The following is a 15,967-nucleotide window of genomic DNA, read 5'->3' on the forward strand; positions in this document are numbered from 1 at the left end:
TGTCAGGACTTGCCAACAGAAGTCAGTTCTCCCAGAGGTATTGAGACACGTTTTGGCAAGAGGATAGAGACAAGGCAGTCAGGAGTTTAACATTTGCAAGTGCAGGTCATGCTCATTTGAAGATTGAGCGCAAATGGTGACCTGGAGTCTGTGGGTGTTTTGGGTAAATGTCAAGCAGCAAAAGTCTTGAACAGCTTTGCAGGGCTTGATGGCTTCTGTCCTGCCTTCCAATCTTCCTGACATCTCTGTGGAAGTGCCTTAAATGACTTTGAATTAGTTTTCTGCAACCTTAGAGTGTGAATGAGTGATGAATGACTGAGCAAATTTCTTCTGGTCAGGTGAGCCACAGTAGCTGGCAGTGTGCAAGCACTTGGCTTGTGACAGATGGCTTTTATGGTGATTTCAGCTAACATGCTTTCCTTTGCATTTGCCATATGTCACTTACCGTGGTTCCAATGTAAGCCCTGTAAGGTCTGGAACTCTGTACATGTTCTGCTTCATGTGACCTGTTTCAAATTGCTCTCTATTAATTTGAACAAGACCTTTTTTTGATTTTTCTGTGGTCATCTTGCTGTCATGACCGAAGTTGGGGCTTTGGGTAAAGTTCCATATAATCAGTGAAATCAATTTCTTTGGTTCCGTAATGGTTCCCTAAACAGCCTAGAACATGGGTACATAACTTGGCAGTTGCTGTTCAGGAAAGACCCTGGTGTGAGACAAGGAAAGGTGCAATGCAGAACTACAGGAGTTGTCTGAGCGACTCCCAGTGCTCAGCTCAACATAATGCTAGAACAGAGCATGCCCTGCAGACTTCTGAGAGACAGGATGTTAGAGGCAGATGCAAGTGTTGTAACCCTGATAGAAACCCTTTTATTTCATAAAGTGCAAATTGAGTGATGAAACACTTTTAAATCTGTACAGCAAGAGATAAATATAGGACCATCTCCTCTTTTCCAGTTTATAGAGCTGCTGTCAAATGAGATGATTCTGTGTCCAAGAGATTTTGTGGGGTTTTTGTGAGTACTTGGAGAGGAATAAAATACTACTCCAGTCCAATATTAACAGGATCTAGAGAATGGGAAGCTTGTTCTGTTACAACCGTATGACACACATTTTCATGCTCTGTCTGATCAGCTATTCTGCTTTGAAGAAGGATGGAGAAAGGCTTTCAACTCTGATGAAGAGGGGAGAAGCAGTTGAAGCAAAGCCTGCTCGACCAGTGAGAGTGTACAGCCTTTCTCTCCAGCAGTTCCAGCCACCACTGTTCACGCTGGGTAAAGGTCAAAGTTTATTACATAGAGCAATGCTCCCAGCTTGTTAGTGTTTATTTACACTCACAATGGGACTAAGATAGTGAAATGGGTTTCATTTCACTCAACTGCTTATTTTGGTGTCAGCCCGTGTGCAGAGACTTTCACTTTGCATTAAAAGCACCATGTTTTGGGTTTAAGTTAAGCTGATTATATGTAATCTTTCAGTGAGGGAAAATTCTGAGAGACTGGTCAGGGGATTATTTGCATCTGTCCATGATTTTGCAACCTCCAGCTCATTCCTGTCTCAGGTCTGCTTACTCCACTTTGCCCATTCTTTTACACAGATGCCCAGCCCTGCTGGCATCTCTCCCAGGGCGCAGCAGGGACCAGTATCAGTTACTGTCAGACCTCTTTCTTCATTGAGGAGGCAGGATCTCATCCTTCCTTCTGTCATACATCAGGAAACTTGGATAGTACATTAAGAAGCACATTAATAAATAAACCAAAAAGAACTGTTGTAAATGTTTGATGCTCCTGTAAGGTCAAGATAATGTCTTGCATTGATCTGCCTGCCTAGTTGACCTGTGGTCCTCTGGTGGACCAGATGTTACATGATGGGCAGGTATGAGTGACAGAGCTCAGTGCTGTGTTACTTCAGCTCTTACTTTTTGGTTGAGTGACTAGTAGCTGATCACTGGCAGAGGGGGAAGGGAAGACCCGAGATAGCAGGGAAAGTTAAAGGTGAATTTTAAAATTTTATGCAGCTGCCTGCCTGCAGTATCTTAAAAGCATTGGTAGTCAGTTTAGGCAGTACTTGAAATAACTTGCCTTCATCATTAGAAATGAATCAACCTTCTGAAATGCTTAAAATGAATAGGATTGAAGCATTTGTTCACATACCACAGCAAGTACTTAAATTCCAGTGAGTTAGTTCAGTTGCCATTTTATTTGCTTTCCCTCCTGTCTGGCTTAGCAATCTCACCCGCACATATGTTACAGGATGAATAATTGATGGTGCATCCTATAAATATTTTATCACTGGGTTGTTTGCTTAGCTCATTTTTACATTTGTGGGGGGGCATGGTTTCTATGTAAAGTAGATTTCACATTGCACTGGCAATTTACTATGTCACTTTTAACATTCCAGATGTTGAATGTGGTGGTGGCTTTTATGTCAGGAGCCTGGTCAGTGACATTGGCAAAGGTAGGCATGAAAAAAAACCAGGACAATTTAAGGAGTGAGTGTGTGTTTATGGAAAAATTCTGTCATTTTACCTGTCTCCAGGAACTAGACCTATGTGTTATTTTGCAGAATTGTAGTGCTATCACTTGTTTTTATATACTAAGGTAATTTTCTTGGGAGCATGGGGGGAATGAAGGCTGAATAATTGCCGGGGGACCTTGGGGGCTGGGGAATAAAAGTGGAGCAGGCAATAGCACTCAGCAAGATAATGCAGGGCAAGGTGGGGATGTTTTTTATTTCCTCCTCCATGTGTTAAAGCTAACTCAGATTAAGGATAAGAAGAAGAAAAAAGACACTGTCTTTTTAAACATTTAAACATTATTCATCACATTTTGAAAAGAGATTGAACAGAACATTACCATGCACATAATAAACCCTATCTGCTGGAAAGACTTCTACATTGGTGATGATTTTTCTAGTGTTTTCTTTCTGCTTTGCCTTAACTGTGAATAGTTTTGCTTTCCCACAGGGTTATTTGTTTTGTGCTCTATATCTATCAAACTGCATGATGGAGAATAGATAATCCATTTCCAATTTTTTTTTTAAATTATACATTTGCAGTTCAAGAAGGCAAGTAATGTTGGATAACCCTATGAATTTCAATGTTGTTATTTGTGCTTAGGCAAGTCAAAGTTTCTGTTACTGCCTTCTGATCATACTGGCTTATGTTTAGCCTTTTAATGATAAACCAGGATAAAGTCTGTCTGAAACTGGTTTCTTTTAAAAAATTGAAAATGCAGTGAAAATCTTCCTACATCAGAAAGGATGGGAGAAATTATTTTAGTGTACCTGTGCACTTACAAGTCAGCTCTGGTTGCTGGTATGTTTTGTCCCCCTCGTTATGTAATTATGTCCTGCTGGTATTTATTTAACACAGCAGAGCATTTGTATTATTTTTTTATTTTTCCTTATCTTAGTTTATATTATCCTGATAGGCAGCACAGGATAAAAATGTCAAAAATTATTCTTGAAGGCAAGAAGTGCTAACACCTCAAAATCTGTGGAGAAATAGTTCATGGTCACTTGTGAATGCAGAATCTTCTGTTTACATCTTATGATATTATTTCCTCTCTTTTCATTCTGATCTAAATCTGGGAAAATTTTTGACAACTTTCTGTCAGATTCTGAACCCTTTACTACTCTGGAGATTTACTGAAATCAAGGGACTTCCTGGGCTTGCATTTAAGAAGATATAAATGAGTGATAAATCTTCGTCAACTTCCTCTCAGGCAAAGCAGAATAATGTAGAAGGCTACATATAAAAATACATTTTAAGTGAGCCGCAAATGGTTAAGCTTTTAAAGTTTATCCATGGACTTGTCCCAATTCCTCTTTTTCTTCCTGCAGAGCTCTCTACCTGTGCCACTATGCAGGAGCTGACCCGCACCAAGCAGGGGCCGTTCACGCTGGAGGAACACGCCCTTCACGAAGACAAATGGACAATTGATGAAATTGCCCGGTCCTTAGAGCACTGCACAGCTCTGCTCCCCAGAGAGCCATCTCGTAAAAAATTGAAGACAGAGCATCCTGGTGAAACCGCTGTGATCTGTGAAGATAAGTGATAAGTTGGGTCAAGGAAAAAGACTGAATGATTGAGATATTTTAAGATTGGATTGGTGCTGTCCCGCCTCCTGTGTAAATCTACAAGTCTGTACTGGGAGGGTGACAAACTGCAACACAAGAAAAATGGCTCTTTTGTTTTCTGGGGCTGGAACGTGCACTGAAAATATTCAGTGCTTGCTGTGTCCTGATTGTTTATTTTCCTTTTTGCACAGTGTAAATGGGTCTGCCACTGATGCCAAATCTTCATAAACTTTTAAAGAACTTTCAAGCTGCAAGATAGCTGTTATTGCTAATTCCTCAATAAAAAAAATTATAAACATTGTCTGATAAGTGTGTTCAAAAAAAAAACATAATCTTTTTTTTTCTTTAATGCTGGTAACCAAATCCTGAAATACCACAATGACAAGACTGTCACTTGAAGGATACAATTATGTGGTGTGGCAATTTGCTTTCTTGAAATCCATTTCAGGATATATCCATTTTACCTTAGTTTTTCCTTTGCTTGTTCTTTCAGTCAAATGCTTGCAGAATACGGTAAGTGCAGGTGCTAATATTTTAAGTTCAATCTGAAATGTCAGCATAAATGAATAGTTTTAAGTATAAACAATCTTATTCTAGTCCAATGTCCCAGTTGGTGGCCATCCATAATTTAAAGTACAGTTAACTGTTGTGCTCATCGTAGGGCTTATGAAGTTAATTTTTGCCATCTGTATATTGCTTGATGGATTCTACCATGGATTGAGTAGAAGGCTGATGTGCTTCCAGGCTCTGACTGATTTGATCCTGACTAGTTGTGTGGGCAACAGAGGGACCCTTCCATCAAAGATCCTTGTTGAAACCATTTTATTTCACTCGGGGCAGTGGGAGCCTGTTCCACAGTTCATGTGGTCAACAGAACTTCATTGCATGGGTTTTATCACCACTGCTTCCCTTGGGATTTTCAAAATTACTAAAAGGCAGTGGTTTGAGAATGGTATAATGCACCCTACTTTGTTTCCATGACTCTAACTAATCCTGTTATTCCCATACAAGTTAGTAGTGGGTCTGTTTTCCTCTTGTCATAGTGAGGAACATGAGGAGTGGTTGAAACAACTGCTCTTGAAACTGTCACTGCAATGTCACCAAGGAGGAATGGACTGACAGCTGACACCGTTTCGTGCTGCTGGTCACCAGGTCTCTGTGGCTTTGTGCAACTCCTGCACCTTTGGACTTTGGTTTTGGAGTACAGGGGGTTGACTGAGGGACTGAATGCTGTAGAGTCAAGAGTTTGTGCTGATATTAGGGTGTATCTTTTAGCTAGAGACATGAAAATTTGATTTAATGACTCTGTGTTAGTAGTCTTGCTACTTCCCATGGTAAGTTATCTTGGTATCTGATTACCTCTACTGCTTAAAAGAACCTGTGTTTTATTCCTGACTTGAATTCAATCTCCACATGCTGTATTTTATGTCTGTGTCTGCACCTTACTAAAAGGTATTATATGAAAGGGTCGAGTCCCAATCTTACCTTCAACCTAAGAAATTAAATAAATATCCTGAAGTTTCTCATTGCAGGATACCTTTCCAGACATCTGTAGTAATTTTTTTGTTTTCTATGCAATAAGAAATGGAAGTCTGTGCAAGAATAATGAAGATTTTGTTTAGAGGGAAGATAGAGGGTTTTTTATTGTTTTATTGTTCAGTAAACAGACAGTTTTTATTTGTGTATTCTTACAAAGAAATTAAAGAAATGTTGAAAATACCACAAGCAAATGGAAATGTTAGAGCACTGTAGCAGCATATACACTATGGATGAAGTAACTGATATAAGAAATTTTGATTTCAGAGCTGGGAGAAAAGCTTGTGTTCAGTAAGGGAACAGTGGGAGACTTTAGTTGTGTCTTTTTAGGGTGGGTTTTCTGGTACTTTGAGTAGAAACAGAGAAGAAATAGATTATTTCCTAAAGAAATCAAATAAAGCAGAAAATTTCATTTTCCAGTATACTTATCTTGAATGATCAAAGGCTTTAATTGAAACACAGCTTCTCTTATTGTCCAAATCTGTATTTTCCCAAGAACCTAATTTATGTTATCCCAGTGGTTTTCTAGATTAAGTTCTAATTTTATTTATCTTTCTCATTTTTAAAAAATAGCACAGTAGATATAATTGTATTAGTCTACTCCTTTTGTCTTCAGGGATTTGTTTCTTTAAAAATTAGTGCAATTGAAAAATCTCTGTATTAATAGGGTACATTTGTATGAAGTGTTATAAGTGTCTAACACATTTTTTATCTCATCTGTTTGTTTAATGCTTACCAAGACTTTCTTGCTATTCCATGTAAGAGCCCCTGATATTTTTAATTTCAAAAGGAGAATTCTGTTTTCATCAACTTTTTGGTTAACTTGCAACTAGTCTGTTGTAATTATTGCTAAAAAATCTGTGATCCTGAGAAGACAGAATCTGTTCCATAGTCTAGTCACTCAAGAGAAATGAAGTAGCAATCAAAAGAAAGCCTCTTGTGGACATCAAGTTCTGGTTTAGGCTGCAAGTCCTAATGCATATGGAAAGCATAGGGAGAGAATGCAGTTGTACACAGTCAGGAATCTACATGCAGTGTGTGGATAGTGTTTCTAAAGACTGGAGACGTGTCAATTTATGAATGCAACTTCCCTCTATGCTTTTATTCTTCTGTAGCAAGTAGAGAATCATGGAATCATTCAGGCTGGACCATCAAATCTGACCATTAACCCAGCACTGCCAAGTCCAACACTTACTTCACCAGCTTTAGCTAGATCTTTTTTCCTGGAATTCCTCTCATCTTCCCCAGTGCATCAGAAATAAAGTCAGAATTTCTTTATCTCAAATTGATGACAAACTTCTCCCCACGTGGCTTGTGTTGAACTACAGAAGGTTTTTCACTTAGAAGCTGGGTATGTGTGGTTGGAGTTGTAAGTGGCTGGACAGCAAACCCATGGCAGGCAGCACTGGGTGTTCTTAGAAAACAGTGTAAAGAGTGCATAAATAACCACTGATGAGTGTCACTCCATTCCTTTCCTAAACAGTTGAGCTATCTTTTCAAACATTCAAACTCCTCTGCCTACTTCCCAGTGTTTTTCCTACGTCCTTGGCCTCACTAGCATGCTGTTTCCTAAATTCCCCTGTGCTTTAATGGTTCTCTACCCCTTGAGCCATTAGTTCCAACGAACAGTAATTGGGAAGCCACAGAAAAATCTAGGAATAACTTTTTTAGATATGTTTTATTAAGTGTTTAACCCAGTAGCTTGAAACTATCCAGATCTGGAAGTAAGTGGTGGTGTTCCCATGGGAACCTAGGGAAATACTGATTTTAACTTTCATGTTCTTATTAACATACACATCCCAGGGATACCAGGCTTCAGAATTGTGCTGTATCCACAGAAAAACGTATTTTTTTAGAAGAAAATATCCCATGATCTTGGATCTCGATTACTGATGGTCATTGATAGTGCAACAGTAAGTCTATTTAGGGAGAGAGAAGTGTGTATACCATATTTCTGAGAGTAGTAGAAGAGTTAGTACCAAGTTCCCAGCTGAAGCAAATGGTAGTTAATAGGAATTATATGGTAATTTGGCTAGAAAATATGCTTGTCTGTGATTTACCATTTAAAATATACCCTTGACACAGATTGAACATTTTAATGAGCATTGTTCATGGGGAAAGTCCTGGTACATAAGCATGTCCTGCTTTTTGGGCTGAATATGGTCTCTCTTGACTTTGGACTTGCTGTCTTTAATCCACAGCAGTGTGATCCCATAACCTGGCTCTGACAGCTCCAGTGCTGCTGCTGCTTCAGTGGGGTTGACAAGGGTTTCATAATTTGTCTCCCTCCAGCCTCTGCCTGGCTGGCTCTATTTCTTCGTTATTTAAAGGGTAGTTTTCACTTTATAATATATTTCTCCTGCCAGTGTGTTCAGCACTTTTTAAATGTTTTTTTTAAGCAAAATCACTAGGATTTTTTTTAATATTCATCAAGTCTGAGCCATTAGTAAAATATTCTAGGAATGCCTTCATCAATAACTAAGCATTTAGCATCTTACCCTGTGGTTCTGTTTTTGATGTTTATTAGAAGAAAATAAAACTTTGAATAACTGCCCAAATTTTGGGATACCTTAGGATTTTATTTTTTATTGTAATAGATGGTGAATTTACTATTCTGGGCATGAATGGCTCTACAATTTAATGAGTAGGGTCATGGTGTTTGCTTGGCAGAGTCAAGGAGTGAGTTTGCAATAGTATTAATTTTATTAAAAAGGCCTTACAGAAACAAAGCTAAAGTGCCTGTATATGAGAGTTTGACTACAATGTACAACCAGAGGGAAATCACAGAGACAGTGAATGGATTCAGCCAGCCTGGGCAAAGTTATTGTCTCTATTAAAAAGCAGTCATTGTTTCTAATAGCTATGGGTTTAATTTGCTTCTTTGTGAGACCTGATTAAGTAAATCACCAATAGTTAAAAGCATGTCAAGCAAACAGGTTTATCATCTGGATGCTGATGTCTGCTCTGGGTGATGAGATGCTGTGTCTTCTCTTGCTGTCTCTGGAATCAATTGCTGAGATCATACAGGTATTAAAACAGGCAAAGCAAGAAGCTGGTAAATGGGGGTGGATGGTTGCAGTGCTCAAGTAAAAAATGGACTATATTGCAAGAAGAAAACTATATTTTTTCCCAGTTCTGTTTCTGTGAAAGTGTTGGAGACATTGCCAAGGCTCAGAGAAAGTCTTAACGTGGCTACCTGAGAAACACCTAATGTTTTTGTTATGGATGTGAGTGTCTGGGACTTTTTTCCTCTTCCCTCCTCACTCCTAGGTTAAAGAAGTGGGTTAAGTCAAAGCTGCAGCCTCTCCCTGACATTTCCATGTCACATTGCTCTGTGTGTTGTGGATGCTGAAACAATCCTGTGCTCAAACTCTGGGCTGTAAGAGGGATTGTGGGTCTTGCCCCAGAAGTTAGGAGTAACAGGATGAGGAGGACAAGAAATGAGGCAATGGAAATTGTAGTATAAGCACAAAGTGGCCGCCTTCTTACAAGGCATGTTCATCTTAGGTTACAGCTCTGTGCCTGGCCTTTCCACTTTGCATGCCATTACCGTATCTACTGTTTGAGACAGTTCATTTTAAAACTCTCTTAGCCTCTTTCCAGGTTTATGTGAGCCTTGGGATAGTGTGGAGCAAAGATGCTGTGTAGCTTCTGTGAGGACAGGGAAGCTGGTACAAAGTAGAACTGAAAAGGATGAGGAGTGTTTGGTCTGTTTCTTACTGTGACCCTTTCCTGATGAAAACAGAGTTCTGGATGCTTTAGCGCCATTTCTCTGGGACTTTGGATTATTTTAGGTATTTCAGAATTAAGTACTCCAAAGTCAAATCTGCAGCTGAGTGCATGCATTAGAAACAAAATGCATCATTTCACAGATGTCATATTACTCTTAGTGGCTTCAGAACATGATTTTACAGCTTAAATTGGAGGGGGATAGAAAAAGAATGGCAAGAGGTAAATGCATATTTCGGTTGTTACATTTTTAAAGTAGATAAGCTTATTTTAGGTAATTATGTAGGAAAATGCACCAAGTGTTCTAATGGAGGAAAGGTAAAGAGAAAGAACAAAATTTTTCCTACCTTTTCTGTTTCTTTTAGCAGATAAAACAATTACCTTAAATACACCATTTCAAAGCTTAAGAAGCTTTTATGTGGAAATGCATGAGAGGTTGTTACTGATGTGAAAAAAGGCATCTATTTTTATTTCAAAGTTGAAAAGATAGTCTTCCGTGATGCCCTTCAAAAAGCAGTGTTTTGCTTTGCTTATATTGAATTGCTGTAAATCCTTAGCGTAACTTATTTTGTGAGTGGTGTTGTCATAGTAAATCATTTCCTGCAGCTGGCTGTCCAAGGGATCAACAAAACTATTTCAAGTTCTGCAGGTACACAGTACCTATTCCCAGTGTAAATGGAACATTGTGTACAAACACTAAATGTATTTAGAAAACAAGATTAATTCTCAGTAATCTTTGCTATGCAGATTGCTCTTGCAGTAAAATATTATCCAAGCGGCTGCTGCTTTGCTGCATTGCTTTGTACACAGTTTCTTCTTACTTTATACTCTAATTTGACCAAGAACACTGGCAGACTCTGTTGATTTCTTGTCCAGGTGATTCATTTCACCCAGCTGCTGTGCACACAGAGACATTACTGGTTTTAATCTCTGCATTTACTAGTTATGATTTCCAAGGACTGCACTCTGTGGCGCTGGCTGAAGGAATTGTTGTTCACCTCATCTGTCCCAGTCAGACACTGGAGTGTTTATTTCCTGGTGAAGATAAACTGGACTCTTAGGAGAAGATCATATGTCTCATTCTGTTGCTCTGAAAACCCCCAGCAGAAGACAGAGGGAGCAACAGAGGTTCCAGTAATCCTCCCTCCAAGTGAGAATTGGTTGGAAATGTCAGCAAGGTGTGTGGGTACAGAGCTAACTTAAAGTGTGTGATTATTTCTTTTGACCTCAGTGACAGGACTCCTGCCCTCTTGTACTAAATTATGTAAGTTATTACTCACTGAATTAAGGCCTTTTGTGTTTCATTTTCACCTATCATGTTTTTGTTCTTTTTTTCTTTCTATTTTAGTAATGTGAACTGATGGTTTGAAAAATTGTATTACTTTTTTACAGGAGAAAAAAAAGACAGTAAAATAAATATTAATGGTGTGGCACAACACTTAGAGTTGCTCCATGTCTAATGAATATGTAACAGTTCTATTTTCTACTCAAACACACCAAAATTGTCAGAATATAATTAGTGTTATTTTTAAAAAATGTGTTTATCTAGGAAGTTAATTTCTCTGGGGAGCGCTGTTAAAGGCTGTGCAGAGTGGGGTAAACCTACTTGATCTGTTTCTAGAGTTAGGAACTTGTAGTTTTTATTGAATTGTATACCATATCCCTGCACAAGTTTTTTTTGTCTTTCTTTACTGTACAGCAGATATTTATTACTGGAAAGACCGTAGTCATACAATCCAAGCTGGTATTCATCCAGTCCTTTCTATCAGTGGAAATAGGGAGCACACATCCCCACTCTGCTTCCCTGCATTAAATCCAAAGCTGGTCTGTCAGAATTTTATAGAACTGAGCCAGAAGTAAGCCATTGTGCCACAGAGAAGGTGGGGTATGATTAGGTTGTCAGGAGATGAAATTTTTCTGGAAGCAAAGCATGTTTCGTAGTTGCAAAGAAACACGAAGAAAACTCAGCAGGGTAGCCTTTTCTGTGAATCTGCAATCTAATCCTGAACATGCCACACCAGAGGGATTTTCCAAGAAGGGCGTCTTTTAGAAGGACATCCAGCTGTTGGATCACAGGAGTAAAGCTCCCACCATTTTTCTGTGCATCAAAATAATTGGTTGAACTCTCCACCTCTCCTTTGCTAAAGGACGTCTCTGAGTCTGTTTCGCTCTCACATTCCAAGGCTGTTTTTCAAGCCCTTCAGTGAGCTCTTGACATTGCCGCAGTTTTCCATGACTGCATACACACCAGATGTGGTTCAGAGAGTATCTCTGACACTCCCTTTTCATTTTCTTAGCTTGTATAAGACAGAATGCCTGGCAGCATCTCCTCTGTTACTGGCATGGACTTTCTGCTTTGTGCCTGTTGTGTGAGGTGAATCTGGCAATAGGAGAGGGCATTCCATGGTTTAATCTCTCCCTGTGTAAGAAAAACACACCTTTCTCCTGTCACTTTTGTAACATGTGCGTGCTTGTTTTTTTGGAGTTGGACAGCTTCTCCCAACTCTTCTGCTCCTTGGTACCCAAGAATCATCTCTCACTGCAACAATCCACTGGTTTCAGAACTGGCCCAAGGCTATAAAGCAAAGTTACAGTCCAGGGATGTTGCTGACTGTGGAATGGAAGAGAGGAAAAAAAATTGGCCAGGAGCAAGTAATTGTTGAGTGGCAGAAACAACTGAGAGCTCTTGGTAAATCAAGAAAAATGGCTGGTGTCTGAAAACAACAGCGTGGTACAAGGCTGGAAAAAAAATGTGCTTTGGCTTTCTAAGGTATTTTTATAGCACTTAGCTTTGTTCTTTCTCAACAATCTAACAATCTCAGAAAAGTGGTTTTATTGGTATCCAGTCAAACATGGTTGCAGGTTTTGGGAAGCTCAATTGACACAGAATTTGTTTCTTTTCTCTCAAGTTTTTATGTATATGTAAATCCTTAAGTAAAATGTAATAGGTAGTCAGCAAAGCTGAAATTCAAACTTACACATGCACGTTTTCCAGTGCACTTCCCAAGGACCTCAGCTCTGAGAGGACTGAGGACCCTGCGGGTGTTCTGTGGCTCTGTTCTGTGGGGTGCTGAGTAGTTGCTCAGGAGGGCATGGGCATTTTAAGGGAAGAGGGTGGCTGTGAAGAAAATCTTCAGCCTCCATGTTAGTATATTTAATCCTTCAGTTAGAAAAATGGCTTTCAGTGTTTGGAGGTAAGGTCAACCAGTGACTCTTTTATTATATAGAAACCAAGCCACAGACTTTATCTTCCTTTGTGAAGATTTATTTGACTCAGAGAGACCAGTGAGGAACTGTAGCCAAGGGAAGAAAACACTGTTTCTTAAAACTGCTAAAATACCAGATGTGTGCCCACAGTGGAAGAAATTTTAGGCTACAATTACCTGAATTAATTTGCATAAAGGAATAAGAAACTTTCTGACATGTTGACTTACTTCATTTCCCAGGATGTTCTCTCACTATGGGGGATTGCTTTGTTGCAATAATTATAACTTAACCCTATTGCTGTTTGTATCCCAGTGGATGGCTTGGTTCTTGCCTCTCAAATGTACTGTCTGTACTGACTCCAGCATAAGCATCTGACCTGAGGAACTGAATGGTAAATACAGAACTTCAACCAAGCACTGCTACTCTTGTTATTTTGGAAAATATTAGTTATTTTGGTAAATATTAATATCCTGTAAAAGAAAGTGAGTATCAAGAATTTTTGAAAGAGGAAAAAATATTTGCATTTTGAAATATTTTCTTTGGAAAACAAATCTGCCAGTAATCACTCAGGGTTAGGAGGGAACTTTTCCAAAGCATGGATTAATGTCTGTTTAGAGAGGAGAATCCTTAGACAAGCTGTTGAATATTTTGGTCAGTGGGTTCAATGAGCTCTGGGCCTTGGGCCTGACTACCAGCTCAGGGGTTGTTCCTAACGGGGTCCTGATAAGTCACCAGTATTTAATTCAAGTTCATGTTTCTGTCATGCCAGGTTGCTCACAGTGTTGGCTGCTCTGTCAAAGTTACAGCCTGATACATCAAATCTTGAAAGCTGCCACATAGCTGGCTGAGTCCAAGTGATCAAAATTAACTATGTAGGAAAGATGCATCTTATCAAAGAGCACAAGATGGACTAGGCATAGGGTATGCAGGGAAAAAAGTGTGAGGAGAAGGAAACATTTTTTTTTGCTTTAAAAATCTATTTTATTAAAATTTATTTGGCTTTGGTTGTTCAACTTTAACACTGGTCTATGCAGTCTATTGCAGGCTGAAAGTAGAATGAAAAGAAACTGCAAATTCACAGAAATTCTCCAGGTCAAAACTGTTACTGCTAATTGCAGAACTGTCAGTGTCACAAGGTTGCATCATGTAAAGGCACTTTTGAGTATTACTTAATACTTTTATGCTTGTCTTTCACATCTGAAAAATCTTCATCTGCTAAGGTGTGCATCATAAAGGGCAAACCAAGAAAATGAAGATATTATTATGCTTTAATTTTAGAAGCGAATAGTAGAATCAGGACTGTTGAATCCTGGTCACAAGGATGTCAAGCAGGGCTTTAAGGCAATTACTGAGGCTTTTAGTTCTCTTAGAATAGGATCTGGCTTGTGAATGTGAGGCAGCATTAATGTGAAACATTAGTGTTCCTTCCCAGACATTGTGTGTATCACGGCAGACAATGTTTTACCTCTCCATATGTTTCCCAGTTTAAATAGAAAGCCAGGCAAATCATGAGGGGAGGAAATAAACATCCATGTTTATGGATGTGAACTCTTAACAGCAATTAAGCTCAACAGATCTCTTAGTCTGAGATTAGCAGTTACCTGGATCATGACTCTTCTCACCAAACTGAAATTCTGCTCACAATATAATTTACAATTCATATATATATATATGGCTAATGGAAATATGAGCTGGTATATTAGTGCAGGAAATGCATAAAATGTTTAAAACATAAAAAAAAATTAAAATATTTTGGGGAGTAGTTTTATGTGCCTTAAAACCTCCAGCTTGCATGTGATAAAGGCAAATTTGATCAAAACAACATGCTTTTCAGAGTGTGCAACTGGCTATGTTCCCCTCGCTCCTTAACTAATTGTAAAATATCTGCTTGTCCTGTCTCGTAATTGGATCAGTTTTAACCAGGTCTGCCCAAAATTGTCTGTGAAATGGCCAAATATTTCCTTTGACTTTACTGACATTATTCCAAATTTACGTTGGTGTGATGTAGAGCAGAAATATGCCCTGGAGAATGTGGAACCCCAAAGGCATTCACTAAAGCCATTTTTTAATAATAATAATAAAAAAGGTGTTGAATGTCATTTGTCACTGTCTCCCATTTGCTTGTACCAAGAGGAATGCAAGAAAGCTCTCCCATTAGCTGCTAGTTCAAAACTAGTTCAAAAAGAAGGCCCAGTGCCTCCAGGAATTTCTTTCCAGCAGTTGGCTGATCTCTGCAGGTCGCTGTTCACAGTTACTTTAAATCAGTCTGTCCTTTGGCTTTTCTGGTTGCCAGAACTTGTTATCTGCAATCCTGTTTAACTGGCAACTTTAAAATGTATTTGAGGATGTTATTTTCAAAGCACAGTGCTTTCTGAGAAGGGTTTTGCACTTTAACAAGTTGTCTTCTGATGCGGTGAACACTGACCTTCATCCTGTTTTCGGTAAAGGTAAAGCTAACATGGAAAGGCTCTGGCATTCTTTAAATGTTCAGCTAAATATCCTTTTATGTTTCTATGGTCAGAAATGCAGATGACATTTCAAAGTCGGTCTTTTATTGTTTTCTTCAAAGGGATTTGCTAAGGAGCAAATTATTCTCTAAGCAATTCCTTTTTCTCTGCACTTCTAAAGAGGTTCAGACATAAGGGCTGTTCTTTTGTGATGTCACATATTTGTATAGCACCTCTTGGGGATATAAAAATAATTCACAAATGTTAATTAAGGGTTCCACCCCAGTCAAGTGGTAAGGCATAAACACATTTTCTCTGTGAATAAGTGAGTTAGGTGGCAGGTGAGCAGTACAGGGTCCTGGCAATAAGGCAGGTTATCTTTTTACTGACTTAACCTCACCTGACTGCTCTGTGTCTTTGCCCTCCCTTTACCTGCCTCTTTGGTCTGAAGTGATTTATGGCAAAAGTAGCTTCCCAATGTGGACAAAAAAGCCCCTGTTTCATTTTGGAGTTTAGGTACACCGTAACATAAATGGATTTATGCTTGTGGATTCACTGTGGGGTAGCTGCTGGTGGATCTGTGAGAAGCAGCATCTCTTGGGCTGGCAAAGCTCAGGCTGAGCTTTATGTCACATTTACTGTGCAAAGACTGTGGGTGTGATGGTGCTGTGCCTTCCCTCCCTCTCTGCTCTGCTGTGGTGTTAGGTTCCTGTTAGGTTCCTTTGGAGCCTGCACAGCCTTCTTTCCACTTTTGAAGGTGAGCTGTGTGTCGGGCCAGCAGTGAGGACACCTTTGTTGTGAGCAGCTGGGGTGAGGTGCCCTCAGCTCTGCATCTGAGGAGGGTCTTCCTTCAGCTGGCTGCAAACTCCTCAGCCGCAGTCCCACCTCTGGTTTGTGTCCTGGTAAGGTGCTTGGTTGTTATCGTGTCTAATTAGCACTTAAAAATGGCCCACTTACACTGCTCTGTT

At 39.3% G+C, this 15,967-nt stretch overlaps 1 protein-coding gene across 1 annotated transcript in view; it reads left to right on the forward strand.

The window, feature by feature from the left end:
* Positions 1-4,386, forward strand: part of TRUB1 (TruB pseudouridine synthase family member 1) — a 29,757-nt gene extending 25,371 nt beyond the window's left edge. Inside the window, 4 exon segments of the mRNA XM_018068922.2 lie at positions 1,135-1,274; positions 2,401-2,457; positions 3,844-4,046; positions 4,048-4,386. Coding sequence (XP_017924411.1) covers positions 1,135-1,274; positions 2,401-2,457; positions 3,844-4,046; positions 4,048-4,092 — 445 coding nt within the window. The 3' untranslated portion in view covers positions 4,093-4,386.
* The last annotated feature ends 11,581 nt before the right edge of the window (positions 4,387-15,967 follow it).

Source organism: Manacus vitellinus, unplaced genomic scaffold (assembly GCF_001715985.3).
Source record: "Manacus vitellinus isolate BGI_N305 unplaced genomic scaffold, ASM171598v3 scaffold_15_pilon, whole genome shotgun sequence".
NCBI lineage: Eukaryota > Metazoa > Chordata > Aves > Passeriformes > Pipridae > Manacus > Manacus vitellinus.